This window comes from Epargyreus clarus, unplaced genomic scaffold (genome assembly GCF_041222505.1).
Source record: "Epargyreus clarus isolate Ecla_fem2 unplaced genomic scaffold, WU_Ecla_fem_2.2 ptg000036l, whole genome shotgun sequence".
Lineage (NCBI taxonomy): Eukaryota > Metazoa > Arthropoda > Insecta > Lepidoptera > Hesperiidae > Epargyreus > Epargyreus clarus.
This window is the reverse complement of record NW_027332241.1, coordinates 5957112-5982688: the sequence shown is the minus strand read 5'-3', so window position 1 is coordinate 5982688 and position 25577 is coordinate 5957112. Positions and strand designations below refer to the sequence as shown.

Genomic DNA, 25577 nt, shown 5'->3' with positions numbered 1-25577 from the left:
AAAACTATTTTATTATAACATGTTACTTGACAATATAATTAATATTAGTAGTAACTTTGGTAAATATATGTCCCAACGCTGGGCACTGCTCTCCGTATTGAGATCGTCAGGAGCACCACGATACCCCAGTAATAATGGACATGAGTCAGTGATATACTTTTAACTAACTTATTCTATCATTAATTATTTAATTTGATCGAGCCTCTACACCATATCTATTTTTCTACACAGCGCTGTTGTTTCTGATTTGAAGTGTGATAAGAGAGACATACTTGTCACAGGCGTTCCAACTTAGTTCTCAGGGGTAGCAGCGCATCTGTGGCCAATATCACATAGGATTAACTTGGGACTGATTACGTGTCCATGTTCAATTTCACTGCTAAATATAGTAAATAAGTCGAAAACATTTACCAATACATAAATAATCTATTTAATATTTTTTAATTCAAATTAAGGTTTACAAATTCTTGAAACTTTATAAAATATTCTAGATTGATGAAACAACATAATACATTTCAATTGAGATCATATTTTGTTCTTATAAATTCATTATGGAAAATTAACCATTACTGTTATAAAATTTATGTAGAAAATTTTTAAGTATATTATGTTTTGAGCATCTCTTATACCAATGAAATGCTTATAGAATAACTGAACAGATATGAAATGAAGAGAGAGACTACCATAGGAGAATTCAATTTGTATGTTATGTTAAAAGTGTAAGCTAAGATACAATAGTTGTTTTTGTCTAAAACAAAAGTTTGTCATAATGTTAGTTTACTACTTTTAAAGAGAGATAGCGTTAATTCTACTCGTGCATTGAATTCCCAGAAATCGAAAGAAATTCCGCTATGTCACGTGGTAATTAAAATGACAATTGTCAATAGATGTCGCTACTTATATATTTACGGTCTTATTCATAAAAAGTTATAGCACACTTATAACGTTGCTATAGTACGATTGTCAAAAAGTGTTATTCATAAACGCATTTTAGGCACTAAACCGTTCTATAAACCTTCTATAACTTATAGAGGCCAGAACCCTACTATAACAGTGCTATAAGGCAAAGATGGCCGACTCTCAACAGCTGATTCGTGATTAATAACCTAATTTGTCAATGTCCATTTTGTATACAAACTTGAAATAATTTATTTTAATATCCGATAAATAACATTATTATATCACTATTTTAAATTACAATGCAATTTTTACAAAGCTTAGATTATTAAAAATCTAGAAAACCGTCCACTTCGAAGAACATTGCACCAAAGAGTGATCTGTTTTCATTAGACTATAGGAAGCGTTATCGCTTTAATAAATCGACAGTAAATTTTATAATTGATCTCGTACGTAATGATCGTAAATTAGATCGCAGAGGTCCTGGTACACCTTCTGAAATACAGGGTTTACTGCCATAAGATATTGCGAATGTTTACAAAACGAAACTTAATTGAATTTAACTTTATATAATTATATCAATATTACATAAAACATTAATATCCAACCAATTTTCACTCCTTTATCTTTTAACAACTTTTGCTTCACATCCATCGATATACTACTAATAAAGACGTTCACATCCCATTTTAACAAATAAAATATTTTTAAATTCGCGGTATTTACAAATACAATGACACTGACATGTGATTTGGTTTTATCGACAACCCATTGACAAGAATGTCAAGACAGAATATTTTTTAGTACGAAATAATGACATTTAATGATGTTTATCTATGGATATTCGTCAATTTGTTCGCCGAACTTCACTATAATGGCAACATTTTCATTTATAGTTGACTTTAGCGACACATTAGTTATAGAAGGTTTATGGAACGTTTATGAATAAGCAATTTTATAGAACGTTTTATAAGCTTATTGAACACTTTAACTAATGAGTGCTTAAAACCTTCTATAAGCATTTTTTATGAATAAGACCGTTAGTGTAGGGTCTTAGAATACGGTCTACAAGAAATATCGCCAGTGAATATTACAGTTTATTAAAATATCATAAACAGATGGCGTTACTTGTACATTTAGTCACGTGTTAAAATACGAACAGCCACCGACAGATGGCGCTTATTGTATCTTCAGTGTTAATGATATTATTAACCCTAATTCTGTGCGAACATCTAACATTAAACCACCAATATTGCCCCGTTGTTGTATATTGTATTTAAATCGCATTTTAACACTGAGATCCTAATTCCGTGCCATTTATCCCGCGTTTAAACACTAGGACCCTAATTCCGTGTGACCGCGCCCCTAACCCCGCGCCCCTAGAACACCATGATGCGGTCGCGCGGCACGGCGGCGAGGTTGTCGTCGACGGTGAGGTACATGTTGAAGGAGAAGAACATCGCGGCGGCCGACATGAAGTGCCACACGTCGTGCGAGTCGTACAGCTGGAGGAGGGTGCACACGCGGTTGTTCTGGCGGGACTGGGCTGGGGTTAGCTGGGAACATAATATTATATTGTAAGAACAAAAGAAATAAAAATTATATTTTTTATAAAACATAAAAAAATAAGAAAGGACAATGCCCATGAAAGTATGGACCGCCGTCCAAGGTTGCATCAAATTGAAACTTGTTGTGGACGATATATAATTAAACAAATACTACCACCAATAATTATGTTTTAGATCAGCACCCGGGTTCTGAAGTTATTTACCGAAATGTTACATAACCTCAAAATCGAAAATATCCGATTATCCGGTATCGACAAACACACACGAACTAAATCAAAATAAAACACCATTGCCTTCAAACGCCAAAACGCCTTGCCATCAAATTGTCACTTTATACATCAATTGTAATGATATTATTTGTTTAGTCGAAACACTAATAGATCTTATTGAATTCCGAGTATAAAATACCGCCATTTTAATTTTTAAGAACATTAATCAACATTTCATCTTATTTTATCTTAAATGGAATCCCCTGTTCAAAGAAACTATTCTGATCGACAAACTATGTAAAAAAATCAAAAAATAATTTTAATATTACTTTCATTTTGACGCATGAGAAAAATCAGTACCAAGTAAGAATGGGCATTCTCCTTTAATATAATTAAAACAATTTAAGTTTATATTTTAGACGTTTGTAGTTTGTATCTAAGCCGCCAAGAGTTACGGGTTCGATTCTCATCCAGACAGATGTTTGAAAGATGAATTTAGATATCCGTTTTGACTCTGAGTATTTGTGTGTTCATGTTTGTATATGCCCATGGCACCAAGACATAAGAAAAATCCTAGTGTAGGGGCTATAAAATATACAATCACATATGTACGTGGATAGGTAATGTTTATTGGCTGAAAGTTAATTTGTACATTTATTTATTTTTATGTGATACATAACAGTCAATTAGAATTACTATTTTAATTATTTAATCAATATTATAATGTTCATTTACACATGCCATATTTTTTTAAACTAGATGGCGCTGATTCCACTCAGAAGCAAATAAACTATGTGTTACATACGCGTAGCTTTCCTTTTATATTAAAAATATCTATTTTCCAAAACGCGTCAAAGTGAATAGTTCAAAAAATAAACACAATTTCCTTCAAGGTACTCTAACAAAGTAAAATAGAATAGAACAAATAGATTATATTTATGTATAGATGAGTACTTACCGCCCAGTTGGTGCTCAGATCCAAGTAGAAATAACTTGAGCTGAACCACGTGGTATACGTCAGCGCTATGAACACCCAACTGTGGGACAAAATAAACTTATAAATAAACATAGTTATAAAAATAAGCTTTTCCGTATTCTTCTAAAAAAACCCTTTCATTAATACCCATGTCATGACAGTACATAAAAAAATATTGTAATCAAGTACGTCATAAAAAGAAATAAGCATGACGGAATATTCTGTAAATTACTTTAAAATATCCGCATTTTATTTTAGAACATCCTGTATAACACTGAAAAACCTTGTACACTATGTGTTTTTAGGCCCTATACATTATTTTCAAACAGTCTGTAAATTATTAAACACTATCAGATAGTAGAATAATATAGAGGGTGTAATTTTTTTCAAAATGAACTCGTTTGATTCCCGGCTAAGGAAAAAAATATTTTAAAAAACGAATGATGCAGTTTTAGTTTTTATCAAAATCGGCCTCGTAACTCCTTTCAGCATTTTTCGCTAATCCTTATAGTTTCAGATTTGACCATGAAGGCCCGTTTGAAAAATTCACCCTGTATATAATGGAAACATACTTGTATAGCCTCCGGTGCAGTAGTTTCATTGCGATTTAGAACAAAGTGTATTACTTTAAAACACCCTGTACATTTTATAAGATTCTCTTTATATCAGTTTTTTGTTGTTATACACCTTCTACATTATGTTTTTATGTAACTTCAAGCAACCTGTACAATTCTTTAAAATCCCCTTTATAAAATTTCAAACATTCTGTTCAATTTTTAACAGCCTGTATATTGTCATGTACGTACGGTGTAGCAACTTCATCACGACGTAGAACATCGTATATTACTTTAAAATACCCTGTACATTAGTTTAAATATCTTTTATATCACTTTACCTAATTTCAAACACCCTGTATATTGTCAGGCACATACCTATACCACCGTATAGACTCGCGATGCAGCAACTTCATAGCGATGTAGAACAGCGTATACAGGAAGAGGTTGCTCATCAACACCAGCAGGAGATGAGAGGCGAAATCGCGGCTGTGTTGAGCGACACTGGAAAACAGAAAAAAAAATATATTTTCTATGCTTTAAAGTCTAAACTATCTAAATATATATAACTCAAAGGTGACTGACTGACATAGTGATCTATCAACGCACAACTCAAACCACTGGACGGATCGGGCTGAAATTTGGCATGCAGATAGATGTTATGACGTAGGCATCCGCTAAGAAAGGATTTTGATCAATTCTACCACCAAGGGGATAAAATAGGGGATGAAAATATTACTTCGTAACGCGAGCGAAGCCGCGGGCAAAAGCTCGTATTTTTATAGGACTCGCCGTTGGCGACGCGAGAAAAATGTGGTAATAGTGGTTATGCCTTTTATCAAAAATAATCGATTTATCAATGTTAGCCAACGAAATATTAAAATTTAATATTCTTTGTACCCAGAAGAATTGTCAAGAAGATCTTTATTAATATTATAAATCCGAAAGTAACTCTCTGTCTGTCTGTCTGGTTCTCTCTTCTTCACGCCTAAACCACTGAACCGACTTTAATGAAATTTTGTACAAAGATAGTCTAAGACCCGAGAAAGGACATAGGTTAGTTTTATGGCGACCATCTCGACAAGAGATGACGCCACGAGTATTCTGAATCACGCTATCGAAGTTTTCTAAACATCTGTAGTCCATTGAAATGTTACATTTTTTAGGCCTTAGTGTGCATTTGTCAGAGGACGCAATTTTATTTTTTTAATGTGTAGGGGGGGTCGGTAGAAGCTTAAGTTCAAGTTTGTGGGATCGGCACCCTTGTCCCCCGGCCGCCATCTTGGAAAAAGGGGTGCAAAGGGTTTTCGCGCTGTATCTCGTAAACTAGTTACCCTACAGAAAATTTAATCAAACGTAAAATGTAGCAAATTAAATTTCCTACAATTTTATTTCTATTACTTTTTATCGTCAAGTGACCAACAAAAAAGTTATAAACAAAAATAAATGAAAATTTTGTAACAAATTTCCTTTTGGAGGTTATAACTTTTTTTCAGTTCATTTTACAATAAAATGACATCACAGCAATTTTGTAGAGGGTTTTTCAACGAACAATTTCCTCCATATAATTGTTTCATTTTATTTATTTATCTAGGTTTTACAGCGCTCCAAACTTGAACGGATTCTCGAATGCTCATAGGGATGCAATAAAAACTAAAAATTAGGCTTACTTTTCTATGTATATTTTTTTTATTCATACAATTTATTATGATCTTAACATTCCTATGCTATTATTAAACTATGTTTGACCCTTTTACCCACCACCTATGAGGTAATCCACGGGCAATTTCTAGACAAAATAATGTTATTTATTATTATATATTGAAAAATGTCTATCAGTTATTATTTTTTCATTCTCTTCGATGGTCCAGGCTGCGAGAAAAAATCTGAATCAGTATCCGAGGTGAATTTTTGTAGTATAATGGGAGTTGGTATTGGCGTCATTGTCGGTAATTCATCTTCTAATTCATTTTCTTCAAGTAATGTTGATATGTCCACGATGTTGCTGCAGCTTTCACCACCACAATGGAGGCAAACTGGTGAACATTTAAGGCCTGCTTTTCGGCAACCGCACGCACTTCCACAATTTCCTTTGCATCTGCAAAAGATTAATTTCATAAGCTCGGGGGGTGCTGGAGGCTTGGAAGCTTGGATTGGCATCCAAAATTTTCCATGCTTTTTCCAGCCCCATTCTTCTGGATCACAATATTTACCGAGCCATAACTGAATCTGGTGATACACTCGGAAACTGTGGAAACGGGCTGCATCTTGTGTTGGAGGAAGTGAAGAGAGATTAAATGCATTTTTTGTCACTGTCTTAGCAAATCGTTTGTATCGCAGAGTGTCTAGAGTATCGTCTTTATTTCCGCCATATAAAGAGACGAAAAAACGTTCGCCAACAACACTGAGTAACGATGACTCGACTTTCTCACTCATAAATAATTTAGTTCCACTTGCTAACTCTGGATGCTTCTGCAAAATTTTTATAAATTTGACTTTGCCCATGTTATATGCTGCTGACGTTGTGTCGCATCCTGAGAAGGCATGGAGAAACAGTAAATTCTCAGCTATTACGTCGTCATATTTAAAACTTGAAGGACAATACAATTGTTCGGACGTACGCCCTTTTGAAGGTTTTAAAAAAATACATTTGCGAAATATGTAGCATAACTGTAAGAATAAATAGAGGGGAACCGACAGCTGTGCCACCTAGGATAAATTATAATAATAGCAGTAATAGAAGGTAGAGGTTCATTTGTTCTCAAACAACTACTAAGGCCTTTTCTACCTGCTTAGGGTTCTAAGTTTTGTAGTGGGTAAAAGGGTCAAACATAGTTTAATAATAGCATAGGAATGTTAAGATCATAATAAATTGTATGAATAAAAAAAATATAGATAGAAAAGTAAGCCTAATTTTTAGTTTTTATTGCATCCCTATGAGCATTCGAGAATCCGTTCAAGTTTGGAGCGCTGTAAAACCTAGATAAATAAATAAAATGAAACAATTATATGGAGGAAATTGTTTGTTGAAAAACCCTCTACAAAATTGCTGTGATGTCATTTTATTGTAAAATGAACTGAAAAAAAGTTATAACCTCCAAAAGGAAATTTGTTACAAAATTTTCATTTATTTTTGTTTATAACTTTTTTGTTGGTCACTTGACGATAAAAAGTAATAGAAATAAAATTGTAGGAAATTTAATTTGCTACATTTTATGTTTGATTAAATTTTCTGTAGGGTAACTAGTTTACGAGATACAGCGCGAAAACCCTTTGCACCCCCTTTTCCAAGATGGCGGCCGGGGGACAAGGGTGCCGACCCCACAAACTTGAACTTAAGCTTCTACTGACCCCCCCTACACATTAAAAAAATAAAATTGCGTCCTCTGACAAATGCATACCCAAATGTAACTTTTCAATGGACTACTGGTATATATACAAGTTCCGAACTGAGACTGTCGGAGCACGGCCGCTCCCCGGGCATGATCACCTAGCCCACAGGGAGATCTCCCTTTGCCAAAGTTTTATCCTGGAAATCCCACGGGAACTAGGGATGGCGATCTAAGATCGATTAATCGGAGAATCAATCTTTTGGACCAAAAAATCGATATTTCGATATATCGTTGTTGTCCATGAGCCCACGAGGGTTTTAGAGTTGGTACGACCAATTTTCGCCAGATGGCGCCACTGTCATTCCTATGAAGGTACGAATTTTCAGTTTTACGTATGTTAGTATGCCATATTAATTTCTTTTAAACGCGGGCGAAGCCGCGGGCAAAAACTAGTAAATTTATATTGTACAAGATTTTCAAAGTGAAACTTCCAGAGGCGCGCCATAAGATAGAATGAAAGGTTTCGTGACTTTTTTAATTAGATATTGTAATTACGTAATTCCTACCTGTAGCGTCTGTGTGCTCGTGTCTGTATGTGTGTGTACACGCTCATGTCGGTGTGTATATGTCTGCTTTTGTCGTTGCTTGTGTATGTATGTGCGTTGTTGTGTGCGTCCGTTGCCATGTGTGTTTGTGTGGTGTATGATCACACGCATGTGTGCACATTTTTTTTATATATTATAGGAGTAGCAGACGAGCATACAGTCCACCTGATGGTAAGTGGCTACTGCCGCCCATGGACATCTGTAATCAACCCCAGATAGGATTGGATATTCCTAACTGAGGTCAGCCACAGATGCGCCGCTACCCCTGAGGACTAAGCTGGAACGCCTCGGCAAAGTCTGTCTCCCTTACCACACCCTTCAAACCGGAACACAGCAGCGCCTAACACTGCTGTTATTAGGTAGAAATAGGTGTGGCGGTGGTGCCGCCGGAGTCGAACCACAAAGGGTTCTACCACCTTAGATTTATTTGTGTATGTGAGTGTGCACGCGTGTGTGTGTACGGCGCTTACACGAGCGTCTACGTGCATGTATTTACACATTCGTGTTATTCTCATACAATGTATACTCGTTTATCTGTGTGTACGGTGTATGTGCGTCGTGTGTTATCGTATGTCTTCCTTTTCTCTATCTCTCTGTGGGTGTGTCGGTGCCTGTCTTCGTGTGTGTCTTAGTGTCAGCGTTCCTATATGTGTATGTTTGTGTGTGCGTGTATGTTCGTGTGTGTCTGTGTATGCATGTCTCCCTCTCTCTCTATCTGTCTCTCTCTCTCTCTCTATCTATCTATCTCGGTCTCTCTCTCTCTGTCTCTCTCTCCCTTTCTTTCTGTCTACTTCTTCCTCTCTCTATCTCAGTCTCTCTCTCTCTCTCTCTGTATCTCGGTCTCTCTCTCTGTCTATCTATCTCGGTCTCTTTCTCTCTGTCTCTCTCTCCCTTTCTTTCTGTCTACCTCTTGCTCTCTCTATCTCAGTCTCTCTCTCTCTCTGTATCTCAGTCTCTCTCTCCCTTTCTTTCTGTCTACCTCTTGCTCTCTCTATCTCAGTCTCTCTCTCTCTCTGTATCTCAGTCTCTCTCTCTGTCTTGGTCTCTCTCTCTCTGTATCTCAGTCTAACTCTCTCTCTCTCTCTGTATCTCAGTCTCTCTATCTATCAATCTCGGTCTCTCTCTCTCTCTATCAATCTCGGTCTCTCTCTGTCTCTCTATCTATCTCGGTCTCTCTCTCTCTCTCTCTATCTATCTCGGTCTCTTTCTCTCTGTCTCTCTCTCCCTTTCTTTCTGTCTACCTCTTGCTCTCTCTATCTCAGTCTCTCTAGTCTAGAGAGACTGAGATACAGAGAGAGAGAGACCGAGATAGAGAGAGAGACTGAGATACAGAGAGAGAGAGAGACTGAGATAGATAGAGAGAGAGAGAGAGAGAGACCGAGATAGAGAGAGAGACTGAGATACAGAGAGAGAGAGAGACCGAGATAGAGAGAGAGACTGAGATACAGAGAGAGAGAGAGACTGAGATACAGAGAGAGAGAGAGACCCCTTGCTCTCTCTATCTCAGTCTCTCTCTCTCTATCTCGGTCTCTCTCTCTCTCTGTATCTCAGTCTCTCTTTCTATCTCGGTCTCTCTCTCTCTTTCTATCTATCTCAGTCTCTCTCTCTCTCTCTCTCTGTATCTCTCTCTCTCTCTCTCTCTCTGTATCTCAGTCTCTCTCTCTCTCTCTCTCTCTATCTATCTCGGTCTCTCTCTCTCTCTCTCTCTATCTATCTCGGTCTCTTTCTCTCTGTCTCTCTCTCCCTTTCTTTCTGTCTACCTCTTGCTCTCTCTATCTTAGTCTCTTTCTCTCTCTCTCTATCTCAGTCTCTCTCTCTCTCTCCATTTATTTCTTTCTCTCTCTCTCTCCCTCTTTCTCTCTCTATTTCTCTTTCTTTATACCTCTCTGTGTGTGTGTGTGTCCCACTCACCCGTATCCGGCGATGGCCCAGTTGGCGAGGTTGGCTATCAGCAGCAGCACGCAGCGGCCGCAGTGCGTCGGCGTTATTGCCGCACGAGGACGACGGACCAACTCGCGAGCGGCACGGTATAACACACCGCCGTCTGGAAGCCATGACATATTATATGTTATTATTAAAAAGAGAAGGGAAGAAGAGAAAAAGACAGAATTACTGCAAAAAAAACTGTTTCAAAATATATCCTACGATCACTCCCACAATTACGACGAATGAACCGACACCTCACATACTGAAGGTGGTAGAACCCTTTGTGGTTCGACTCCGGCGGCACCACCGCCACACCTATTTCTGCCTAGTTACAACAGTGTTAAGCGCTGCTGTGTTATGGCTTGAAGGATGTAAGAGAGACATACTTATCCGAGGCGTTCCAGCTTAGTCCTCAGGGGTAGCGGCGCATCTGTAGCCGATCTCAGGTAGGAATATCTAATTATATCTGGGATTAATTACAGATGTCCATGGACGGCAGTAACCACTAACCATCAGGTTCACTTTATGCTCGTCTGCTACTCCTATATTATACAAAAGACGTGAAAGCATACAAAACAAACAAATTAACTCACATTCACATTTATAATATTAGTTAGGATAGTTCACGAAAATTGTCTAAAGGCCAAATATAATTATTCAAAAATAATTTTAAGGGAAAATTTAAAGATTCATAATATCTCACCCAGTCTAAACCTGCCCAGGTAGTAAATCTGGAAGGTCATAATGAGGCATGTGACCAGGTGGAGGATGGTGAACGCGACCCAGAAGTAGAAGTTCGCGTTGAGGACGCCCACGAGACCTGGAAACAGATATAAATAGATAAATAAATAAAGCTTTCTACACTACGAGTATCAAGGGGTGTAAAGTCCAATCTTGTCAGAGACACAAAATTCGGATCTTGCCAGGAACACAGGTTAATCTTGCCTGGGGCACAACGTATAATCTTGAGAAATTCAGTTTCTAACTATGCCAAAGGCAAAAAATTCCAATCTTGTCAGGGGCACAAAACTCAAATCTTGCTAGGGGCAGAAAATTCTGAACGTGCCAAGGGGTCAAAACTGAATCTTGTCACAACACAGGGTTATAAAGTCTAATCTACTAGGGAATTTGCCTCCTCCAGGGACACTGTCTTATTTTGCCAGGGGCACAAAGTCTAATCTTGCCAGGGGCTCAAAAATCAAAACTTACTAGAGTCACAAAATGTTATTTTGCCAAGGGCACACAATTCAAATCTTGCCACGGGCACAATAAAATCTTGTCCGCGGCAAAAAAACATTTTGGCAAGCAAAATTCGTATCTTGCTAGGGACAAACCATCTTGCTAGGAACACTAAATTTAAATACACATGTGTCGACTTCCCGCTACTCGTCAAGAGACGGTGTCACGGGTATTCCGAATCACTATCGTTATCGAAGTTTCCTAAACATCTTGCATATGTATAAGATCCGAACTGAGACTGTCGGAGCACGGCCGCTGTCCGGGCATGGTCACCTAGTCCATAAGGAGACACATAAGTAATCTTATATATAAAATTCTCGTGTCGCAATGTTAGTTACCGTACTCTTCCGAAACGGTTTTCCGATTTTCACCAGATTTTATTTGCATATTCAGTAGGTCTGAAAATCGGCTACTATCAATTTTTCATATCCCTAAGTAATAAGGGTTGTTCACCCTTAACATTTTTTAATTTATACGGCAACACAACGTTTACCGGGTCAGCTAGTTATACTACAATAGAACAAGACTCACCAACAAATATAATAAGCGCGAGCACCCCGAAGGTGGCGTGTGCTCTTGCGTTGATGTCGGGGTGTCTCGCCTGGTAGATCTTCACCATGCACAGCACCGACGTCACGTACATGAACGACGTATCTGCATATTAAAACAAAATACATACAGAACCTCCTACTTTGATGGCGAAATCCGAAATTGTAAATTCTCGTACTACTTTGTGTAAATCTATATATAATCAATTGCTGTTCGTTAGTCTCGCTAAAACTCGAGAACGGCTGGACCGATTTGGCTAATTTTAGTTTAGAATAATTTGTGGGAAGTAAGTGCAGGGAAGGTTTAAAAGGCGAGTAAATATGAAATATATTTCATAGATTCTGAGGCGGTAACAAAGTTTGCCGGGTCAGCTAGTCGATTGATAATTAAATCTAGTCCTATCTAATTAATACTACTTGAGGCCGACGATAAATGTGTCCCTAATTTTAAGTTTAAACTTTTTATTTTCCTATTTGTCCTCTCCCCCCCTTGAAACTGGTAGCCCTCTTTAAAACTAGTAGCCCCCCTTTTTAAATAGAAGCTCCCTTTGATACTAGTATCAAACTAAACAAGAATCCAGCCTTTGAAACTAGTACCCTTCCCTTTAAAACTAGTATTACCCCCTTTGATACTAGTAGCTTCCCCTTCGGAGAAATAGTACCCTCCCCTTGGATCTGGTACCCCTCTCCCCCCACTCACCGAACTGGAAGTTCATGCTGTTGGGGCACACGTGGTACGCGGCGGAGAGCAGCCCCTCGCTGACCAGCGCGATGCCCATAGCGTACAGCAGACCGAAGTGCTGCGGTATGCCCAGCTCCTTCTGCAAATTGCAAAATTATGATGTAGTACGGGTATGTAACTTATTTTTGCACGCTGAATTAAAGAATGGTATGCACGTAGATTCTGAATGCAATATTTTAGGGCAAGCGCTAAGCTAAACCTTTACCCCTTCTTCTCCCCCTCCCTTGAAAATAGTGGATGCCCTTACTCTATCTTCCCCCCCTCCCCCTCGAAATTAGCTGACGCCCTTAAGCTTCCCTCCCCCTCTCATTGAAATGAAACATCGTCCGCTACAAAAAAAAATATATCCTAATAGCCCGACTTTACAGCTTTCTCCTGTTAACCCTCACCATGACGTCATTACCCCTACCATAGCCGTGATGTGTTACGTGACGCGCCGTGACGTCACACCTGCAGCAGGAACAGCGCGCCCAGCAGCACATAGCCCAGGTTCACACCGTGTGACGTCACGCGACGTGACGTCATCGCCTCACCTGCGCGGCAGAGCCCCCCCGGTGCGCCGCGTGCCGCCGCCACACCTGCAGCAGGAACAGCGCGCCCAGCAGCACATAGCCCAGGTTCACACCGTGTGACGTCACGCGACGTGACGTCATCGCCTCACCTGCGCGGCAGAGCCCCCCCGGTGCGCCGCGTGCCGCCGCCACACCTGCAGCAGGAACAGCGCGCCCAGCAGCACATAGCCCAGGTTCGAGTACACGTGGTTGAAGTCTGACAGCACCATCAGGGGATGGGCGCACAGGAAGTTGAAGTAGCATAAGTCCTGGTTGCCGGATTGATTCAACAGCTGGGAGAAGGAGAAAAATAAATCTAAATATCAGTTTTTACACAGGAAAAAGGATGAAAAAAGACAAAATCCAAAGTGTATGGGTTAACTTGTTGTACGTTATTTACAATTTCCAGCGAAGTTAGACGACGTGACGAAAACATTCACTATAGTAAATTTAATTCTATACTCGGACAGTGGCATATGTCCATCGCGGCGACATGCGTTATTTAACGGCAACAATCAACAGATAAAACGAGAAAAAGTATGCGGGCGCCCGCCACGTTTTTATGTGCACACAAAAAGTTGTATATTTTTGGCGCAATTAATAAAAAAGAAGTGCACGTATTAATAGGTAGCAGAGTTGTTGCTGATGTAGGTTTTTACTAGATCAGCGGATGCTGATGCTGATGCTGATTTTTTCAAATTAATATCAGCTGACGCTGATGCTGATGCTGATATTTAAAAATACTAAATATAAATATATTTTATACTGAGGTATTTGTACGTCCCTTACGAGAATAGTCTTTTTTAACCAACTTCACAAAATGAGGCGGTTTCCCAATTCTACCGTATATATGTTTTAGATATTTCCAAAGTAGTTTCATTATAAGAAAATAAGGGTCTGATGATGGCAGACCAGAGAAATCGAGGGATACTTTCAAAAATCGTAAGGGCGACTAGTGCATTTGTAAGATTTTTAGTATGTCATCACTAAATAAGGTGAAAAAAAAAAAAATACAATCGACTTCCATGTCACTACAAAGCTAAATTCAACTGAAACAAATTTTGGCTCAGCACATATCTCCGAAGCCGGCGCTCATATTGAACACGCTGCTTACGTCGTTATCCAACGAAATATATTTAGCAACGACTTCATAACCAAACCAACATCCACTTCAGCTACCCTCCACTCTGCAGTGACACAGAAGTCGACATTTATTTGTCTTTTTTTTACAATAACTACACTGTGTCGTATCTTTGTTCAATAACGAAATATTTGGTCATATTGCATTTTTCACTGGATGTGGCATTATGAATTGAATACATAATTCTGTTATTGATTGATTGAACTATGATCGAAAGTTATTGATGTCTGACCAAATTACGTTGTCAATACAATCGAATGATTGTTTGACGACAACTTGTGTTTATAAACTTCTGTGATTGGCTAAAACTCCACGTGGTTTAAGCTCGGTCCCGCCTTCAACGAACACGTTACAATTTCAATATCAGCATTAAATATCAGCATCTTTTGTTGCGGATGCGGATGCTGATGCTGATATTCGCAACAACCCTAATAGGTAGTATGCGCACAAGAAGTGAAACTATATATCGAAAAATATATATCTATATTATAAAATGATTGGTACATATCACATTGGTAGACTACCCACACTTTTTATATAAATGTGAGATTGCAACACGTCGGTTAAGTCAGTCCTACTCTGGCAGCGGCGGGTGACGGACGTGTCGCAAACACACGACTCACTAATAGATTATTTCCATGAGTTCCAACATCTGTAATCGAATCTTTTCACATAACACACATCGTATAATATCTATAAAGCGATAATTAAATATTAGTATCGTAACGTAACACCCTAGCGTAACCGTTTCCGTTACATAAAAACCGTTTCACCTAAAGAAGTTAAACTAGAAAAGCACATAACCACTCACCCGTTGATACGTGACGACCAGCTGTATGACCGGCAGCGTGTAGAACACCGTCACGGTGAGAACGTTCCACAGGTACATCTTCGAGCGAGCCTGTAGCACGCGCGGCCGACACCTGTGGGGAGCAGGGACGTTAGCTGTGTGACGTCACACATAGTGACTGAGGGGACAGGATGACGTCACAGACAGTGTAGGGGGAACGTTCCACAGGTACATCTTCGAGCGAGCCTGTAGCACGCGCGGACGACACCTGTGGGGAGCAGGGACGTTAGCTGTGTGACGTCACACATAGTGACTGAGGGGACAGGATGACGTCACAGACAGTGTAGGGGGAACGTTCCACAGGTACATCTTCGAGCGAGCCTGTAGCACGCGCGGCCGACACCTGTGGGGAGCAGGGACGTTAGCTGTGTGACGTCACACATAGTGACTGAGGGGACAGGATGACGTCACAGACAGTGTAGGGGGAACGTTCCACAGGTACATCTTCGAGCGAGCCTGTAGCACGCGCGGCCGACACCTGTGGGGAGCAGGGACGTTAGCTGTGTGACGTCACACATAGTGACTGAGGGGCAGGATGACGTCACAGACAGTGTAGGGGGAACGTTCCACAGGTACATCTTCGAGCGAGCCTGTAGCACGCGCGGCCGACACCTGTGGGGAGCAGGGACGTTAGCTGTGTGACGTCACACATAGTGACTGAGGGGACAGGATGACGTCACACACAGTGTAGGGGGAACGTTCCACAGGTACATCTTCGAGCGAGCCTGTAGCACGCGCGGACGACACCTGTGGGGAGCGGGGACGTTAGCTGTGTGACGTCACACATAGTGACTGAGGGGACAGGATGACGTCACACACAGTGTAGGGGGAACGTTCCACAGGTACATCTTCGAGCGAGCCTGTAGCACGCGCGGACGACACCTGTGGGGAGCGGGGACGTTAGCTGTGTGACGTCACACATAGTGAGCGAGGGGACAGGATGACGTCACAGACAGTGTAGGGGGAACGTTCCACAGGTACATCTTCAAGCGAGCCTGTAGCACGCGCGGACGACACCTGTGGGGAGCGGGGACGTTAGCTGTGTGACGTCACACATAGTGACTGAGGGGACAGGATGACGTCACAGACAGTGTAGGGGCAACGTTCTACAGGTACATCTTCGAGCGAGCCTGTAGCACGCGCGGACGACACCTGTGGGGAGCGGGGACGTTAGCTGTGTGACGTCACACATAGTGACTGAGGGGACAGGATGACGTCACAGACAGTGTAGGAGGAACGTTCCACAGGTACATCTTCGAGCGAGCCTGTAGCACGCGCGGACGACACCTGTGGGGAGCGGGGACGTTAGCTGTGTGACGTCACACATAGTGACTGAGGGGACAGGATGACGTCACAGACAGTGTAGGGGGAACGTTCCACAGGTACATCTTCGAGCGAGCCTGTAGCACGCGCGGACGACACCTGTGGGGAGCGGGGACGTTAGCTGTGTGACGTCACACATAGTGGCTGAGGGGACAGGATGACGTCACAGACAGTGTAGGGGGAACGTTCCACAGGTACATCTTCGAGCGAGCCTGTAGCACGCGCGGACGACACCTGTGGGGAGCGGGGACGTTAGCTGTGTGACGTCACACATAGTGGCTGAGGGGACAGGATGACGTCACAGACAGTGTAGGGGGAACGTTCCACAGGTACATCTTCGAGCGAGCCTGTAGCACGCGCGGACGACACCTGTGGGGAGCGGGGACGTTAGCTGTGTGACGTCACACATAGTGGCTGAGGGGACAGGATGACGTTACAGACAGTGTAGGGGGAACGTTCCACAGGTACATCTTCGAGCGAGCCTGTAGCACGCGCGGACGACACCTGTGGGGAGCGGGGACGTTAGCTGTGTGACGTCACACATAGTGACTGAGGGGACAGGATGACGTCACAGACAGTGTAGGGGGAACGTTCCACAGGTATGTGCTGTCTCTGTCACACTGTGCTCCTCTCGCTCTACGCGGCGTTCCTGGTCGCCGTGCTCTGCCAGCAGCGGGGCAGGGACCGCGAGCTCCACACCAGCACCAGCGAGGGTATGTGCTGTCTCTGTCACACTGTGCTCCTCTCGCTCTACGCGGCGTTCCTGGTCGCCGTGCTCTGCCAGCAGCGGGGCAGGGACCGCGAGCTCCACACCAGCACCAGCGAGGGTATGTGCTGTCTCTGTCACACTGTGCTCCTCTCGCTCTACGCGGCGTTCCTGGTCGCCGTGCTCTGCCAGCAGCGGGGCAGGGACCGCGAGCTCCACACCAGCACCAGCGAGGGTATGTGCTGTCTCTGTCACACTGTGCTCCTCTCGCTCTACGCGGCGTTCCTGGTCGCCGTGCTCTGCCAGCAGCGGGGCAGGGACCGCGAGCTCCACACCAGCACCAGCGAGGGTATGTGCTGTCTCTGTCACACTGTGCTCCTCTCGCTCTACGCGGCGTTCCTGGTCGCCGTGCTCTGCCAGCAGCGGGGCAGGGACCGCGAGCTCCACACCAGCACCAGCGAGGGTATGTGCTGTCTCTGTCACACTGTGCTCCTCTCGCTCTACGCGGCGTTCCTGGTCGCCGTGCTCTGCCAGCAGCGGGGCAGGGACCGCGTATAAATAAGACGTGTTTGAAGGTGGTAGAACCCTTTGTGGTTCGACTCCGGCGGCACCACCGCCACACCTATTTCTACCTAATAACAGCAGTGTTAGGCGCTGCTGTGTTCCGGTTTGAAGGGTGTGGTAAGGGAGATACACTTTTCCGAGGCGTTCCAGCTTAGTCCTCAGGGGTAGCGGCGCATCTGTGGCCGACCTCAGGTAGGAATATCTAATCCTATCTGGGGTTGATTACAGATGTCCATGGGCGGCAGTAGCTACTTACCATCAGGTGGACTGCATGCTCGTCTGCTACTCTCATATTATAAAAAAAAAAGTGTGTGTGTGTCAGCTACGACGCACGATTGGAGTTTACTCCTTACGAACGATAATTATGATATATATCGAATAGAAAAAAAGGGTAAATGAACGCATCTGCTAAAATGATAAGAGAAACAAACATATATCTGTAATTATTCGGATTATTTATATTACTTCAATAATGCGTATTACATAAAGTATGTTACAAAATAATATAAATAATAATAATAAAAAATTGTGAGCCGTCACGGGACGCCTGGCAGATGTGAAACATCGACATTATTTTGTAAAAGTAATATGCAGAAAAGAACATATTGTGATAGGAACTAAATATGTCATAATGATAAAATAAAATATTACGATTTTTGCGCATGGCGACGCGTCGCCACATCGTACACACTACTGCATATAGACTGTATATATATACCATCGTATAGCGTGCATGCGTCGCCACGCCAGAAATCGGTTTTACGTGCGTTAGATGTTTCACATCAATAATAATTGTGTTCAATTTATACAAATCCAATTTTAGGATGATTGATTTCTTTCACTTTGAATTAGTTGTGGCAGAACTTCGTAATACGCAGGCGCGCAACACACACGTACAAACATACGCACACATTCAACTCTCAGACTGGAGGTAGTGAACTATACAGTGAGACTATGAAGTATCGCGCAAAGAGGAGAGCCCGAGAATGAGATACGCTGTGTAATGTATTCCATTTCATTCTTTTACACGTTCAATCCTACAGATATATATGTTTGTCTCTTTCTACGTTACGCCTCAACTTTTCGTGTTACACTTGATTTTACTCCTCATAAAATTTCCGTACCGGGCCTTATAACTCAAATCGTTTCTTAAGGAGTAAACTCCAAAAAAAAAAAGGTACATCTTCGAGCGAGCCTGTAGCACGCGCGGCCGACACCTGTGGGGAGCGGGGACGTTAGCTGTGTGACGTCACACATAGTGACTGAGGGGACAGGATGACGTCACAGACAGTGTAGGGGGAACGTTCCACAGGTACATCTTCGAGCGAGCCTGTAGCACGCGCGGACGACACCTGTGGGGAGCGGGGACGTTAGCTGTGTGACGTCACACACATAGCGAGGGAAGGGGTAGGATGACGTCAGAAAAGGGAGGGAGGGTCTCGGAGTGATTGTCACTCAAGGGATCAATAGAGAAGTGTAGGGTAGCTTAGTTATGGACGTGTGTAATAGGATTGTTCGATTTTCATTTGTTCACCTCAGATAGCTGATGTCATAAATGGTAGGAAAAGGTGGGAGCAGGAAATAACAAAAATATATGAATCGTTTCATTTTATATTATATATTTATAATTTCGTCAAGAGATGGCACTTCTGAAGCGCGCCATGGCGGCTTCCGCAACGCAGCAAGAGATGGCGTTTCCTGAATCACGCTATTGAAGTTTTCCCAACATTTTACATAAATATAAGCTCTGAACTGAGTATCAGAGGACAGTCGCTTTCCGGGCATGATCACCTGGCACACAGGGAGATTTTCATTGCTAAAATTTACTAGGTAATCCAACAGAAAAACATTAAAACATACTTTTCAATAATACAGCTAACCTAACCTAACCTCACCTGGACAGATTGGCTACACAGAGCTTGCCCCCGTGCAGGTACAAGTTGTCCGGATGGTCATCCACCGTCGACACCTCCGACTCTGTATCGGACGGTGAGCTGCCATCTGGTGATGACAACATGAACTATGTTGAACTTACAGTAGTTGGTCACGTTGTGAAATTATGTTAATGAGACATACATACGGTGGGAAAATATTACCCTCCGCAGTCTAATAAAAATAGTGGCTTTGACTATAAATATTAAATAGTAAAGCAAATCAAAAATAATTATACGATCCGATCGAAAAACATTCTCATACTCTTCACAGTCGGGTAAAAATTAAATCAAATCAAAAACAATAAGACATACGCTCGAAAAACATTACCCTCCGCAAATTTCAATCCACTCACCGTTCATATGAGACGAGTTACCGAAATCCCCCTCGCCGACTAGACAGTGCTGGGAGCCGTCCGACGCGTTCACGACACGACGACGACGCGGGAACGACGCGGGCGGCGGCGGGGACGACACGATCGCCGGAGTGTACTGGCCCTCTGTTGAATGAAAGTGCTGGACATAAAATTTATGTTATAATAAATTCATCCTAAGGGGTTGAAAGCTTGCATTAAATTGGGATTTAGTCCCCTCAGGGGTAGAAAAAAGTCTATCTCAGTTTTTTTTTTATAATATAGGAGTAGCAGACGAGCATGCAGTCCACCTGATGGTAAGTGGCTACTGCCGCCCATGGATATGTGTAATTAAGTCCATATAAGATTCCTACCCGAGGTCGACTACAGACGTGCCGCTATCCTTGAGGACTAAGCTGGAACGCCTCAGAAAAGTGTTTCTCCCTTACTACACGCTTCAAACCAGAACAGCAGCACTTAACACTGCTGTTATTAGGCAGAAATAGGTGGGCCGTTGGTGCCGCAGGATTCGAACTACATATGTTGTTACCACCTTCAAACACGCCTTATTTAATTTGTTGTACTTTGGCAAAGGGAGATCTCCCTGTGTGCTAGGTAATCTTGCCCGGACAGCGGCCGTGCTCCGCCAAAACGTCGATAGGAGTGAAAGAGAGCAACACAGTGTGAAAGAGACAGCGTGTATCTCACATACCCTCACTGGTGCTGGTGTGGAGCTCGCGGTTCCTGCCCCGCTGCTGGCAGAGCACGGCGACCAGGAACGCCGCGTAGAGCGAGAGGAGCACAGTGTGACAGAGACAGCACATACCCTCGCTGGTGCTGGTGTGGAGCTCGCGGTCCCTGCCCCGCTGCTGGCAGAGCACGGCGACCAGGAACGCCGCGTAGAGCGAGAGGAGCACAGTGTGACAGAGACAGCACATACCCTCGCTGGTGCTGGTGTGGAGCTCGCGGTCCCTGCCCCGCTGCTGGCAGAGCACGGCGACCAGGAACGCCGCGTAGAGCGAGAGGAGCACAGTGTGACAGAGACAGCACATACCCTCGCTGGTGCTGGTGTGGAGCTCGCGGTCCCTGCCCCGCTGCTGGCAGAGCACGGCGACCAGGAACGCCGCGTAGAGCGAGAGGAGCACAGTGTGACAGAGACAGCACATACCCTCGCTGGTGCTGGTGTGGAGCTCGCGGTCCCTGCCCCGCTGCTGGCAGAGCACGGCGACCAGGAACGCCGCGTAGAGCGAGAGGAGCACAGTGTGACAGAGACAGCACATACCCTCGCTGGTGCTGGTGTGGAGCTCGCGGTCCCTGCCCCGCTGCTGGCAGAGCACGGCGACCAGGAACGCCGCGTAGAGCGAGAGGAGCACAGTGTGACAGAGACAGCACATACCCTCGCTGGTGCTGGTGTGGAGCTCGCGGTCCCTGCCCCGCTGCTGGCAGAGCACGGCGACCAGGAACGCCGCGTAGAGCGAGAGGAGCACAGTGTGACAGAGACAGCACATACCCTCGCTGGTGCTGGTGTGGAGCTCGCGGTCCCTGCCCCGCTGCTGGCAGAGCACGGCGACCAGGAACGCCGCGTAGAACGAGAGGAACACACCGAGAGCGGCCCCTGCTGCTATCATGTACTCCTGGTAGGATATCGTCTGGATGACCTTGAAACTGGAAAAAAATAACAGGAGTCCTTTTTATGTCTTCTATGTCATTGTTTTTGGCTATGTATAGGTACGTGCTTCTGTGATTAAATATGCACGTGTTTGTGTGAGCATGTTCGCATTTTTCTGTGGATGCTCATATTTATCTATGAATGGGTCTCTATGTGTATTCGTCTTGATTACCTTGAAACTGGGTTAAAATGAAAAAAGATTTAATTTCCTGTTTACGATCTTTTTTATGTTAATCGAAGTTTCACACTATGTTTAGCCCCTTAGGGGATGAATATTAAGAAAAGCGTGTGTGTGCTTATGAGTGCAAGTATATAAAAACAAAAGAAATAATACTTCTTTAGAGTTATTTAATAAAAATTAAGTGTATCAATATGGAGGGAAAATATTTTGAAAACAAAAAAATATTGAAATTGAAAAATTTTGTAAAAATCGTATCGTATTGTACAGGGATTGTAACACAAATAAGTAATAGAATTCTGATAATTTTTAATCAGCCGTTCTAAATGCACCTCAATAATAATTTATGTAAGACCATATTTATTGTTTCATGTAATATGAACAGACATATTATTTATATTCATGCATAGTTTATAAAAGTTTATTGTAATAATTTTAAAAATTGAAATAAAACAAAAACACAATTACCTTCGAATAAACAAGAAATCAAACTACCCTCACCTGAACCTCTTCACTCTCCCATCATTGGTGGTAACGTTGATATCTCCCCCCTCCCCCCACCCGAAGAACTTCGCCATCTTGGGTACCGTGACGTTGCCACTGTCCACCCCCGTGCAATCCTCGTCCGACGTCTTCACTATGAACACTATGTAGAAGCCCACTGGGAACGTGTCTTGCTGGAAGGGAATGACGATTAGGTGTCGAGAGTATTCGTAGCTCTGTTATTTAGACGAGTTGTATCGCTATTTCTGACTAAGAGACTATTTCTGACTAGAAAAGGTGTCATAATTTATAAGATAACGTGTGCTAAAGATTTTGCTTTGAAAACCCCTTAGGGGGCAAGTTAACCTAAGTCTTTCTATAAATGGGTGTTATTATTCATGTTGTCACGTAGCATACGTAGATTCATTTACTTTTAGATTAAAAACATTCATTAAAATATGAATTTTAATAATTTATCACTACATTTTGTGATATTTATTTTTCAAATAAATTTACCTTCAAATTCACCATAAAAAAATATTTTTATGTTTACCTATGTAGCACCAAGAAAAAAAATATAGTTCAATCATTCAATGTTACAATTGACGACCCATTTAAATTACATATTAAGTGCGTTTGGGGTCTTATTATTTTTATACTCAATGGTTAGCTTACCGTCAACGTAATTCCACCGCGTCTGGTCATCGTCAAATAGTTTCCATCGTAGAGAATATCCCTCTCGTTGTCGAATACTGGACACTGAAACAAAACAGTTATAAGACACGAGGCTCTACCCATACCTTTAAAGTAAATTAATAATATTGTCATGTATTGCTTAATCTAGTCCCTTAGGGGATATATTTTTTCAAGAATACTTGTCTAACGCTCATCTATATAAATTAAATACATACACACGCATAATTATACTTCTATGTTCTTTATGTGCCCATCATCAGGACCTAACTATTACTGCACAATTATTTGTACCCCTAAAGGGATGTTTTACCAAAAATCGATTTTCATTGGCTCATCTATGTACGTTGTATGTATGTTTGTGTATTTATGTATGTAGATACTCTTGCGCAAAATTTCATGCTATTAGACCCACCAATTTAAGCTTTACGTTATTATTATGAGAATATCATTGAATATAACACAACTTCACTCAACCAACGTTAGTAAAAAACCTAAACTATATGGGTACTCACAGAAAAGTTCTGTATAGACACCACAGCGCATATATCGTCTTCGGACTCTATCATGACGATGACGCTCTTCGGCCGCGACAGCCACCCGTACTCCACCTGTCTGTTGCTTTGCACGAAGTACTTGTCTAGCGTTTGTTGCTCTGAGGGATTCAGATCCTGTGGACAGAAGGGTTTAGTTTTATGTGCGTTTAACTTAAGTACTTAAGTGTCTGTCATTCCACTAGGCGGGCAACCCCCCTTTGTCCCTGTAGTCCCGGGACTAGAATAGGTCTACGGTATCCCCTGCCTGTCGTAAGAGGCGACTAAAAGGGGGCTTCCGGGGTTGCCGGCGGCAAGATTTCGGGAGGTCGAGTCGTCCAGCAAGCAACTCCGGGAAGGACGGCGGTATGTGTGGTTGCATACCATCGTAAACACCAGACGGTGTGGTGAGCCCTGAAGCTCACCTAGGAGGAGCCCGAAGGGGCAACGCGTTCAGAGGACTCCGGTTGCGTTCCGTAGGAGATTCCGGAGTCCTCTTGGCAACGCTGAGGACGGCCACCGGGGGGTTTTTAGTGCGGTAAGAATCCCACATAACCCCGTGTCGCTCCTACGACACTTGGTACCTTTTGAAGGTTTCCCCCTCGTAAACAAAAGGCGGGCAACCCAAGGGGACAATAGTGTTAACACGTACTCCACATGTGTCGTGTGTTTTCGTGTTCTCGTGTATTTTTGTGCATGTTTGTGTTTCCTCGTGCGTGTATATGTTTGTGAGCGGGTGCCAGTTTCTTTGTGCGTTTGTGTGTCTTTATGTATGTATGTTTGTGTATATTTGGTGTGTGTATGTGTGTGTCTTGTTGTGGTCGTGTTTTTATTTTGTTCTCATTTGTTAGTGGGAATGCGCGGGTGTGTACCTCGTTGCACATGGCCTTCCTGCGCACGGAGGCGCCGGGCCGCTGCTCGAACGGGTAGAAGTAGTACTTGGGCTGGCTGGGCGTGCTCGTCACGTTGCTCGCAGTGTTCAGCTGCACGTAGAAGTCCTTCACCGTCTCCACGACTATCGTGACCGCTATCGGGTCTGGGGACGATGACGTCAGGTGCACGATCGGCGTGTTCACCGTTGATACGTCTAGAAAGATGGGCGTTTGTTAGCGCTGAAGGATAGGGGAGTACGAGAAAGCAGATAGAAGTTTTTGGGGCTGAGATCTGTTTTTGAGATCCCGCTTGTTGCGTGAAGCCTTGTATAGAAATTGAAGATATATAAATGTGTTATATGAAAAAGTTGACTTTAAAATCAATTGTATAAGTCATTTTTAAATAAGGTTCATTGCAGAACCTATTGCTTTTTGTACTTTATACTTATTTTTTTATTTATATAAAGAAAACACATGTGTGTTTCTTAATTATATATCTCATATGTATTTTATTTTATTACTATTTTCTATTCTTTATCGTTGTATAAAGCTATTTTCTTCTAATAATTAATGCAATGGTATTCTTAAAAGACAAATACTTTTATTTATTATTAAAATTACTAATCAATATCAAAAGTTCTGTAAATGTTTTAAGAACTAAGATTATTATATATTACTAATTATTTTCCTCTTTATATTTATATATACAGCCAATTACACAATAATTATCACACCAAGAAAATGTATTATAAAATATATATAGAAGGGGAAAAACAGGAAAATATTGAATATTTACGTAACAATGGACCACAGTAGACCCTGATCCGTTTCCCATCGACTAAGGAGGCGTGAACAAAAGGAAAAACAAATTAAAATTATATACGGGAAGACTAAGTTAACCCTGTGTCATTGGTGGATCATATTGAACCATACTTGGCTTAGCTGTGTTACATGATATTGAGTGTTGTTACTAATAATTGCACAACTAAACGAACTAAACGAGCAAAATTGCTAGTATGCCATATAAGACTTCAATTTTTCGCCGGCCTTAACAATGGGGGCTGCAAATTTAACATTCACTCTAGCTTTCAGTAGCAGCTACGCATACATATGTAATGGACCCCAAGGACTTGG

At 42.3% G+C, this 25577-nt stretch overlaps 1 protein-coding gene across 1 annotated transcript in view; it reads right to left on the bottom strand.

The window, feature by feature from the left end:
* Window positions 1-1943: 1943 nt before the first annotated feature.
* Window positions 1944-25577, bottom strand: part of LOC140757049 (SID1 transmembrane family member 1-like) — a 31677-nt gene continuing 8043 nt past the window's right edge. Inside the window, exons 5-20 of the mRNA XM_073092602.1 lie at window positions 24444-24658; window positions 23554-23709; window positions 23021-23104; window positions 22364-22539; window positions 21526-21680; window positions 20019-20162; window positions 19627-19732; window positions 15100-15211; window positions 13258-13440; window positions 12555-12675; window positions 11838-11960; window positions 10771-10887; window positions 10053-10185; window positions 4583-4708; window positions 3633-3711; window positions 1944-2453 (exon numbers count right to left, since the gene is read on the bottom strand). Coding sequence (XP_072948703.1) covers window positions 2277-2453; window positions 3633-3711; window positions 4583-4708; window positions 10053-10185; window positions 10771-10887; window positions 11838-11960; window positions 12555-12675; window positions 13258-13440; window positions 15100-15211; window positions 19627-19732; window positions 20019-20162; window positions 21526-21680; window positions 22364-22539; window positions 23021-23104; window positions 23554-23709; window positions 24444-24658 — 2207 coding nt within the window. The 3' untranslated portion in view covers window positions 1944-2276. The remainder of the gene's footprint in view (window positions 2454-3632; window positions 3712-4582; window positions 4709-10052; window positions 10186-10770; window positions 10888-11837; window positions 11961-12554; window positions 12676-13257; window positions 13441-15099; window positions 15212-19626; window positions 19733-20018; window positions 20163-21525; window positions 21681-22363; window positions 22540-23020; window positions 23105-23553; window positions 23710-24443; window positions 24659-25577) is intronic.